Source organism: Nicotiana attenuata, unplaced genomic scaffold (assembly GCF_001879085.1).
Source record: "Nicotiana attenuata strain UT unplaced genomic scaffold, NIATTr2, whole genome shotgun sequence".
Lineage (NCBI taxonomy): Eukaryota > Viridiplantae > Streptophyta > Magnoliopsida > Solanales > Solanaceae > Nicotiana > Nicotiana attenuata.
In genome coordinates, this window is record NW_017670916.1 from 336,064 (window position 1) to 347,321 (window position 11,258).

Here is an 11,258-nt window from a genome sequence, read left to right on the forward strand (position 1 = left end):
ACCAGAAACTAAATTTTTACGAAGGGAGGGTACATACAAAACATTGTTCAAGGCTAAGGTTTTTTCAGAAGTTAATTTAAGGAGAATTTTTCCTTTACCCATAACTTCATCTGTAGTGGAGTTACCCATGTAGACACACTCGCCATCAGCAGATTCCTCAAAGTCGTGAAACAGCTACTTGTTGGCGCAAATGTGCCTTGAAGCGCCTGTGTCTAGTATCCAGTCAGTTTTGTTAGCCACCATGTTCGCCTCAACAACCACAACAGCAATGACATCACCACCCTCAGTAAGGTTAGCTTGGACTTGAGCTTTTCCTCCATTCTTTGAGTTTTGTCCTTGTCTCTGGTTGCACTGAAAAGCCTTGTGATCAATTTTGCCGCAGACATAGCAAGGTCCTTTCGACTTTCGAATATGGCCCTCTGGCTTATTGAAGTAATTCTGCTTCTTCACTTGTCCTTTCTTCCGTTTTCCTTTAAACCTGTCTTTCTGTGATGACTCAAAAGGTCATCACTTGATTTATAAGTCAATTCTGTGTTCTGAGGTCTTAGAAACATCCTTTTACCTCACCTCGATTTGTGTGGCAGTTCGAGCGTATATCCGAAATGCTTTTATGTAAAAATTTGATTAAAATGCTAATTTTGCCTTTAAAATTGAATTTAAGTTGACTTCGGTCAATATTTTGGGTAAACGGATCCGGACCCGTGATTTGATGGTTCCTGAGGGTCCGTAAAAAAATATGGGACTTTGGCGTATGTCCGGAATTGAATTCTGAGGTCCCAAGCCCGAGAAATAAATTTTTGAAGAAAATTGTTTAACTGAAATTCTAAGAATTTTTGGAAATTTAAATGTGTTTGAATTTGATGGTATCGGGCCCGTATTTTGGTTCCAGAGCCCGGTACAGGTCTATATGGTATTTAAGTTGTGCATGTAAAATTTGGTAAGAAACGGACTTCATATGACGTGAATCGGACCCTCGGTTGTGAAATTTGAAACTTAAGAGTTCTTGAGATTTTTCTTTGATTATTTTTGCGATTTGATCGCGTGAGCAAGTCCGTATGATGTTTTTAGGTTAGTGTGCATGTTTGGTTTGGAGCCCCGAGGGCTCGGGCGAGTTTTGGATAGGCCACGGAGTGAAATTGGACTTAGGAGCAATTGCTGGTATCTGGTATTTTTGCCCAGGCCTCTGATCTCGCAATTGCGAGATCAGGCTTCGCAATTGCGAAGTGGACAGGCTTGGTAAATGCGACCCCAGTGTCGCAAATGCGAACCACGCCTGGGCAGGACCTTTTCGCAAATGCGAACACTGGGTTGGGAATTGCGAAGCCCACCCCATCGCAAATGCGATGTTTCCTTCGCAATTGCGAAGGTGACAGGATTTCCTAGGTGTCGCAAATGCGACAGTTTCTTCGCATTTGCGAAGATAGCAGATTTTCCAAAGGGTTCGCAATTGCGAACCCCTGGTCGCAATTGCGACATCTGCACTTGTGTAAATCATAACTTAGACGGATTTCTCTTCATTTTTCCAACTTTTAAACCCTAAAAACCTCTTGGGCTATTTTTCAAAGGCACTCACTCTTCCAAATCATTAGTAAGTCATTTCTAACTCATTTCTTTCAATCTAATCCATCTTTTACATGATTTCAATTCAAAATCAAGGGTTTTCATGGGGAAATTGGGTGTTTTGGAGTAGAATTTAGGATTTTCAAATTTTGGGAATTTGGACCTCGATTTGAGGTTCGATTTCAAAACAAACTATATATTTGAGTTCGTGGGTGAATGGGTAACCGGGTTTTGGTTCGAACCTCGGGTTTTGACCATGTGGGCCCGGGGTCGATTTTTGACTTTTTTGGGAAAATCATTAGAAAACCTATTTTCATGCATTAGAACTGATTCATTTTGCATTCATTGATATCGTTAAGTAAATTGTGGCTAGATACAAGCAAATTGGTGGTGGAATCGAGGGGTAAAGCGGTAGTTGAGGCTTGATTGTGTTCGTGGCATTGAGGTAAGTGTTTGGCCTAACCTTAGCTTGAGGGAATAGGTGTTGTGTCTTATTTGCTATGTGTTGGTGTCGAGTACGACGTATAGGTGAGGTGACGAGTATCTATACATTGGTGTCAAGCATGCCCGTGAGTCTTATATTCGGATTTGTTGTGATTTTACTATATAATGTTCATGCCTAACTTGATGGTTAGCTACCGTGGCACAAGAATTATGATTATCTTCGTAGTATTTGTGTACCGTTGAGCATTGGCTCCAGTTGAGATTTCATTTGTGAAGTTAATTGTTGGTACAAGTTTGGTTATAGCTGATCCCCTTGCCGGGACATAGTTAATTTTTACTTTTAGTACCCTTTCCGGGATGTGTTTATTCTAGTTGTTGATTCCCTTGCCGGGATATTGTCGTTCCCTTATTGTTTTCTTGCCGGGATTATTATGTGATTAGTGTTGATTTGTATATTTGGAATGGGTTTCAAGCCGCAACAATAATATATAGGATCGGATTGCACGCCGCAACAGTGATATATGATTTGGATCGGGTTTCACGCCGCAACAGTGATATATGATTTGGATCGGGTTGCATGCCGCAATAGTGATATATGATTTGGATCAGGTTGCACGCCGCAATAGTGATATATGATTTGGATCGGGTTGCACGCCGCAACAGTGATATATGATTTGGATGGGGTTGCACGCCGCAACTGTGATATATGATTTGGATCGGGTTGCACGCGCAACAGTGAAATATGATTTGGATCGGGTTGCGCGCCGCAACAATAAAGAATAAGTGGACATTGATTCGTTATTGTTTCTGTATTCTGGCTGATGTGAAATTTAAGATGTTCTTTATGCTTTTCTCCTGAGATTCTATTGGTACTTGATATTCCCCACAGCATGTTCCTCTTCCCGTCTTTAACTGTTAGTTCCTGTTATTATTACTTGCCGTATATGCTTGAACTGCACAGGATTATTTGGTAGTTTTGTACTAGCCTCGTCACTACTTCGCTGAGGTTAGGCTCGACACATACCAGCACATGGGGGCGGTTGTGCTGATACTACACTCTGCACTGTGTGCAGATCTTGGTACCGGAGCTTTTGGACCATAGCGAGGTTGCTGCCTTCAGTCCCGCAGAGACTCGAGGTAGTCCTGCAGACGTCCGCAGGCCCTGGCGTCTCCTTCTATCTTTTATATTCTGTTTTCATTTACTTCATAGACAGATTGTATCTTTCTTTCCAGACAACTGTTTGTAGTAATCGTAGATGGTCCGTGATATTGTGATACTAGTTCTGGGTAGAGATGTATTTTGTATTTTTCGTACTAGTATTTGGCTAAGTTATCAGATTTCGTCTTCCGCATTTCTTTTATTATTATTATTATTCCGCTGTTGATCGTATGTTGATTTAAAATAGTTAAAAGGTTAAGAAAAGGGTGTTAAGATCTATAATACTCGACTTGCCTAGCTTTCACGAGTAGGCGCCATCACGACTCCCGAGGGTGAAAAGTCCGGGTCGTGACACTTTCACAAAAGTACTGGAAGATTCAACAAGTTTAGATTTTGAAGAATTAAGAGAGAGAGAGAGAGAGAGAGAGAGAGAGAGAGAGAGAGAGAGAGAGAGAGAGAGAGAGAGAGAGAGAGAGATTTCATCTTATCCTTAAGCCGTTCAGACTCCTCATATTTGAGACGATTTGCTTCCTCAATTCTCATGTGACTGATCAGTTCTTGAAGAGTTAAGTTTTTTTTCTTGTGCTTCAGTTGATTCCTGTAATCACTCCAGGAAGGTGGAAACTTTTCAAGCAGAACATTAGCCTGAAGAACCTCACACATCTCCATGCCCTCGTTCAAAACATCAGCAGTCAAGTTCTCATACTCGTGAACCTGTTCCATGATTGGCTTATCATCAACCATCTGAAACATGATCCCCTTTCCAACGACATACTTCTTTTTTCCCGCGTCATCAGCACCATATTTCTTCTCCAAACTGTCCCATATGACTTTAGCAGATTTATAATTTATAAACAAATCAAAGAGAGGGTTAGTCATATAATTAAACAGATGCCATCTCACTATTTTATTATCCTTTGCAAATTTCTTCTTAGCAGCATCATCAGCAACAACAATATTAGCAGAATTAGAATTATCAGCAATAATATCAACAGGAGGATCGTTAATCAAAACATAATCAACTTCTAATTGTTCAAAAAAAATTAAAAGTTTCTGGGACCAACGCTTATAATTGTGTCCATCTAAAGGCTCAAGCTTTGATAGATCAAGAAGTATTTTGTTCAAAGTGGTGGTTATTCAATATTATATATGAAATCGTTTTCAGATTTTAAGAAAAATGAGTAGATAATATTGACTAAGAACAAGAAGGAAAGAAGAATAATTTATCAAAAATACTGTCTCGTGGCAAGCCACTGCCTCGAAAGCGACTTCGGCCCGACTAGGTGAAAATCATTAAGACCGGCCGTTTCCCAAGGTTCCACAGCACCTCCAAACACGTGCACTCGTGGCTGGAAGTTTAGAATTTGCACAAAACAGTTGCCTAGAAAGAAGAGAAGATGAAGGTTTTTTCTGTAGTTGTTACAGAAATTAAAATGTTGTAGGAAGAAAATAATGATTATCAAGATTAATTCTTGGTTATTGAGTGAATATGATGGCTAATGATCATCTTATTTATAGGCAATTAGGGAGGTTGTATGTATGACAAGTGTGGAGAGTCTTTTAACACTTGTCCAAGTATATTAGTCCATTTGACAAGTGTACCTAGTCTTCCATGCATGAAGACACATGGTAGATTTGCATAGCCACTTGTCAAAGCCATTCAACACTTGGCTTTAAATCAGTGCCACATGTAAAAACTCTTACCATGTACCAATTATCTAAGAGCATTTGGCCACAAGGCTTTATGCAGCAAGCCACTTGGAAATAGATAGGATACTTGTAAAATAAAAAGACCCATGGCTATTGGTTGTAAATGGATTTCCAAAAAGAAATCTACCATGCATTAAAGAATTAGAATTAAGTAAATTAATTTCAAGATAAAATAATACATTGTTTGATTGAAAAATTAACAAAAATAATCATTACATAAGTAGTGTAGTGTTTGGTTGGTCATATGAGAAAAATAATAATTTATGCCGACTATCGCAATGTGTGATTAAATAATACTTGTATTAAAAATCATATGAGATATAATTTTAAAAAAAAATACATATACTAGTATTCAGAGATTAAAGTATCAAAAGACAAAATTGTTCTTAAAGATGTACATAACATTTCTGACCATGAGGTGTTTCCAAAGAATGTTAGAATTGCTATAAGTAGATTTTCACTTTTGCATCGTAATAAATACAAATATTGAAAATCAAAACATTTTAATATCTCGTGGAATTACATCCTATAGTTTATACCTCCTCTTGTTTGTTTTTCCCTTCTCTTTGATGGTATGATAAAGGACTGTGTCTTTTATTTTGTTGACAACTGAAGAATGGAACGAGAAGGCTTATTCCCTGAAAAATCTAGGGAGTGGACTCTCCTCTGGCCTTTTGAGCAAAAATGCACAAGAGTTGTAATGTATTTAGGCCTTTCTATTGACCAATATGCGTAGCCTGTGATCTTTCTCAATAAAAAAATTGTAAGTCTTCACCTTTGGAATACGGACTGACTTATGTCCTACTGGCCGAAAATGTAGATTGGCTTTAGGCAATATCTCTTCACCTTTCATTTTCTTTTGGCTTTGATTTGGTGCAGCAATATATGGTCCCCCAGTACTTTGATTGCTTAAAGGTTTGTTTAGACTATTTCCACAATTATTACGGATAAGGTTAATTTGCAAAGAAGTGTAGAAAGACGTATTACAAGCTCAAGGTTAAATATGGTGGACTGTATATATCATTGTATCGGTTCTTTCTCGCTGATGATTGGCGATTCAAACTTGCTCTTTTGCCATGCCTTTTGACGTAAAAACCTATGTCATATTTTATTTCCAGGTGATACGACCTATCGGATTCGGCTCCTCCTCAGTTTCCCTTTTCTTTATTTTTCCAAGTTCTCACTTAATGTACGTTATATGTCATATTTGATACTCTCTTCGGTCCAAAATAAGTGATTTTTTGGCCTTTTTCTTGTGGTCCAAAATAAGTGATTTTTTCAGATTTCAAGAATGAATTAATTATTTTTTTCCTACATTGTCCTTGGAGTAAATAGTGTTGGAATATGTGTTAGGAGTGTTTATGTGAGATAGTAAAGGTTAATATGGTCAATTCTATTGCTAATTAATGCTAAAAGGCGAATTTCTTAATCTGTGTGAAAACATCCAAAAAATCACTTATTTTGGACCGGAGGAGTATTAATGATTTAGATTTAGTTACCAAAAACAAGAACTTAACAATAGTTAGGATAAGGGGTGGCAAATGAAGTTATATTTGGGCTGATCAAGATGGGTTGCATCATTAAATGGGTTATTGCACAATTTTATCCAAAATTCACTTGGATTAAAATGGGCTAGGTCAAGATGGACTAAACTAGGGGTGTTCAAACCGAACCGGAAAATCGCACCAAATCGAAAAACCAAACCAGACCAATTAAAAAACCCGAGTAGGTTTGGTTTGACTTGGTTTAGTATTGAGTAAAAAAAATCCAAACCAAACCGACATATAAATATATAAATTTTATCTATATTTTTAAGACTTTATAGTGAATTTTCTTTAGAAAATATAGAAATATTTGGGATCCTCTCATGTATTAACCTTGAAAGCGTAAATTACCAAAAAATTATTGTTAGACGACTAAGAAAATAACTATCATGTGTTACTAAGAAAATTCTCCCATTAGAATATTTTAATAGATCATATGTTTATCAATTTTTTCCATATTTACTAAACATATATTCGCTTATCGAAGCTTTATCTATAATTTTAACAAAGTAAGATTGAAATAATATTCATGTAACAAAAAGACCCGAAAACCCGAAAAACCCGACAAAACCGAACCAATCCAAACCGATATAGTCGGTTTGGTTTCGTTTTGATAAAAACAGAACCAACCCGGTCCATGTACACCCCTAGATTAAACAATAGGTTTGTACTCCAACCCGTCCAAATTGACCCGAATTTTTGAAAAATTCCCAACCTTTAAAACAAGCATATATAAAAATTAACTTATGTTTGGAATAAATGCTAATTCATGCCAAATCATTTCTTTACTCAATTTTTTATTCGATAGTTCTGTATCTTATAATACTAACAAAAATTAGAATAACAAAAAAACAGCAAAATTAAAAAAAAAAATTCTTTTTCATAAAATGGTGTCACGACCCCAGTTCACCCTCCATGAACATGTCGTGATGGCACCTAGTTCCTACAACTAGGTAAGCCTAACAGTGCGGAATGACGAGTTAACATTTGCGGAATAATAAATTAAAACTGAACATACGGAAGTAACAACTGTATATATAAGGCCACTCAGCCTATACAACTCAAAATATGCGGAAGTCTATAACTAAATCCCAAAACCCGAAAACTCACGGGAAACACAGGCTAATAGAATGCAGTAAACTGCTCTACACCAGAATGTCTAAACAACATGAAAGGAAAGAAAAGGAACTATCTGCTAAAGCCGGAATAGAGTAGAGACTCCTGGTCTGCGAACGTAGCAGATATACCTCAAGTCTCAGCTAGGACTCTCCACCACGAGGATGATACGTCTGGGAGGAAGTACCTGGATCTGCACATGAAAAACATGTGCAGGAAGGGCATGAGTACACCACAGCGGTACTCAGTAAGTGCCAAGCCTAACCTCGGTTGGGTAGTGACGAGGAAGGTCAGGGCCCTTCTGAGATAACATAATAAATAATGAGATAACAGAAATAGTTTAAATAAAGTCTACAACGAGAATCTAAACCAGGTAAATAAGGAAGAACAGTAATAGAAAGCAAAGGTAATAATATATGGAAAACTGCCCTCACAAGGAATAGTAGCCGGGGGATCTCTTGGTATCCCGAGGATCTCTTGGTATCCTCATCATCAACACTAGGGATCTCTCGGTATCCCGAGGATCTCTTAGTATCCTCAATAAGTAAGTCGGGGATCTCTTGGTATCCCAATATATATATAGAATCACATGTGCCAGGGATCTCTTGGTATCCCGCACCCTCAGTCCAGAATATCTCAAGTACAGGGGATCTCCCGGGAAGCCGTCCCGTAGTCCCAAATTAAACACACAACAACAACGATTCCTAAATCTCGGAACAATGCTAAAAATCAGGACACGAAGTAGTAAATTATAGCGTAACATGCTTCATAGAGTACAAATAGCACAGTTAAAGCAAATAAGCAGGTAAGCCAGCTAAACATGAGTCTCTAAGCTAGCACAGGTACAAACTTACAGTTAAAATGAACAAGTAAACAAGAAAGTTCAATTTAAATACTTCAAGTAGAAATGGATTTACAACATTTAGCTCAAGTACGCGCTCGTCACCTCACGTACAGGGCATTCAAATATTCAAGATCATATCCTAAGGGAAAAGGTCCCCCACACAAGGTTAGACAAGCCACTTACCTCGAACCGGCTAAAAATCAACTAGAAACCACGCCTTTGCCACGAGTATCCGACTCCAAATGGCCCAAATCTATTCAATACATTTACATATCATAAATAACATCGCAAACAACTGGTTTTGCTATTTAATTCAAAGCTACGACGTGAAATTAGGTAAAATGACCAAAATGCCCTTCAGGCCAACATCTCGGAATCGAATAATTTTCACATTTTCAGAACCCTCGTACTCTCACGAGTCCAACCATATAAAAATCTCCCAAATCGGAGGTCAAATGCCCCCTCAAAACCCAATAGTTTGGTCTATGAACTTTCACCCAATTTTCATTCAAAATCCGAAATTTAAAGATGAAATCGTGATTAGATTAGTGGGTATTAAGCATAAGAGAGTAGAGAATCGTTACCCAATCGTTGCTCTTGAAAACCCCTCGAAATTTCTCCCAAATCCGAGCTCTCTAGCTTGAGTTTTGTTAAAAATGGCTAACCCTCGTTTTTGAAATGTTAAATACTGTCCAGACACTCAATGCAACGCGAACGCGGAGATTAGATCGCGTTCGCGGAGAAGAAAGATGGAAGATGTCGAATATGCTCTTCGCGATCGCGAGGAGTAGGATGCGAACGCGAAGGCCTGGGGTTTTTAAAGCTACGCGAACGCGTGGCCTGTAACGCGATCGCGATTAAGGAAACATGCTGAGGTCTGGAAGTTGTTCTACGCGAACGCGTGCAAGGGTTCGCGAACGCGAAGAACTGACTGGCATAGGTACGCGAACGCGGTGAAGTTTATGCGAACGCGATGAAGAAACTGGCCTCCCTCCATGATTACACTATGCGAACGCGAGAGGGAGGCCGCGATCGCGAAGAGGAAAAGTCTGCAACAGCTGAGTTCAGTTTTCTGCAATATTTTCCAACTCCAAAGTGCTCCGTTGAGCACCTAGAACACACCCGAGGCCCCCGGGACCTCAACCAAACCTACGGACATATCCCATAACATCATTCAAACTTGTACCAATCCTTAAACCACCTAAAACAACACCGGAAACACGAATTAATCAAGGATTCAAGCCTAAGAAACTACAAATTCCAACCAAACACGCTTTCGATCAAAAACCTACCCGAACCTCGTCCGAATGACCTAAAATTTTGCACACACCTCCCAAATGACATGACGGAACTACTGCAACTTCCGAAATTTCAATTCGACCCTCGGATCAAAAACTCACTATCGGACCGGAAACTTCAAAAATCCAAACTTCGGCATTTCAAGCCTAAATGAGCTACGAGCCTCCAAAATACATTCCAAACACGCTCCCAACCCTGAAATCACCTAACGGAGCTAACGGAATCATTGGATTTCCATTCCGAGGTCGTCTTCATACTGTTCTGATTACGGATCATTTTTCAACTCTTAAGCTCTCATTTAGGGACTAAGTGTCCCAAAACACTCCGAATCCCAACACCGAATGTCCCGGCAAACCAAAATAGCAGAAATGAACTTAGGGGAAGCAGTTAATGGGGGATCGGGGCGTAAAGTCCAAAAACGACCAGCCGGGTCGTTACAAATGGGTACTTTCTTTTCATATTGTCGAAAAAATATTTTCTTTTATTTCAACAATGAATTTTTTTCATGATGAAGAAAAAGTATTTTTTTTCACAAAATGAATATTTTTTTTCCTATTGTAGAAAAAGATATTTTTTATTTCAACAAAAAAATATTTTCTTTTCATGTTGTAGAAAAATTATTTTCTTTTATTTTTATAAAATGAGTATTTTCTTTCTGAGGATATCAACCAAATATGGGAAAGTTAGAAAATATTTTTCAGAACATGGGTCAAGGTAGAACTCTAACATTGAACATTTTCAGGGGTCAATGTTGGACATCATCATTGGTCCGTTTAGGCTGATGATTTTTTGTCGGTTAACTTGGGCTAGCCCAAAACAACCCATTTTCAAAAGGAATTTTTTCATTCCTATACACTATTGGAAACTTTATTACCCTAAATGTCCATGTTTAGTAAATTACTCGACCTACACAAGTTTTGTTTACAAAATATATACATTCCACCTTAAAAGGCTCTCAATCCATTATTAGTGCCTTCAATTAAGGGATTTAGTTACACCCTTTACCTTTTTTTTTTCTTCTTCTCTTTTCTTATTTTTCTGATGCACTATACTAATCGGTTCGCTGGGTCAAAGAAACCATAGAATAATGGAGAAAAGGAGATAAAGAAATTATGGAAACAAAGGTCCTTCAGGTGCAGAACAGATACATTATAACCGAGAAAATTACCACCATATGAAGAGAGGAACTCATGCCACTAGTCCAGCGATCTGTATAACTTGGCTTGTCTTGATGAGAACCAAATGAATTTGAATGTGAGACATTTTTCGGAAAAGCATGAGAAGTACCATCATCAGTTACAGAATTAGATCTGGACAGAATTAGACGAAACAGAAATCCAAAATAGATGAACCTGGGTCCATTCATATTGGATGAATTTTGAATACCAAATCATCTAAATTAAAAGAGACCGAAAAAATCCCAAAGCTTATGTCATAGGCTTGTAAAACTTATCTACAACTTCCATAAATTATTTATACCCAGTTATATACAACTACAATATCATACAACTTAAACACAATTTTTATACAAATTTTATACAATATGTCTTTTGTATATTTTGTATCTAATTTATACATAGTA

At 38.0% G+C, this 11,258-nt stretch overlaps 1 protein-coding gene across 1 annotated transcript; it reads right to left on the bottom strand.

The window, feature by feature from the left end:
- Positions 1 to 174: 174 nt before the first annotated feature.
- Positions 175 to 4,823, bottom strand: LOC109244460. The gene is made up of 3 exons (XM_019411556.1): positions 4,766 to 4,823; positions 3,692 to 4,188; positions 175 to 486 (listed from the first exon to the last, which is right to left on the bottom strand). The coding sequence occupies exons 1-3, from the start codon at positions 4,821 to 4,823 to the stop codon at positions 175 to 177; spliced, it is 867 nt and encodes a 288-aa protein (XP_019267101.1).
- Between the last annotated feature and the right edge of the window lie 6,435 nt (positions 4,824 to 11,258).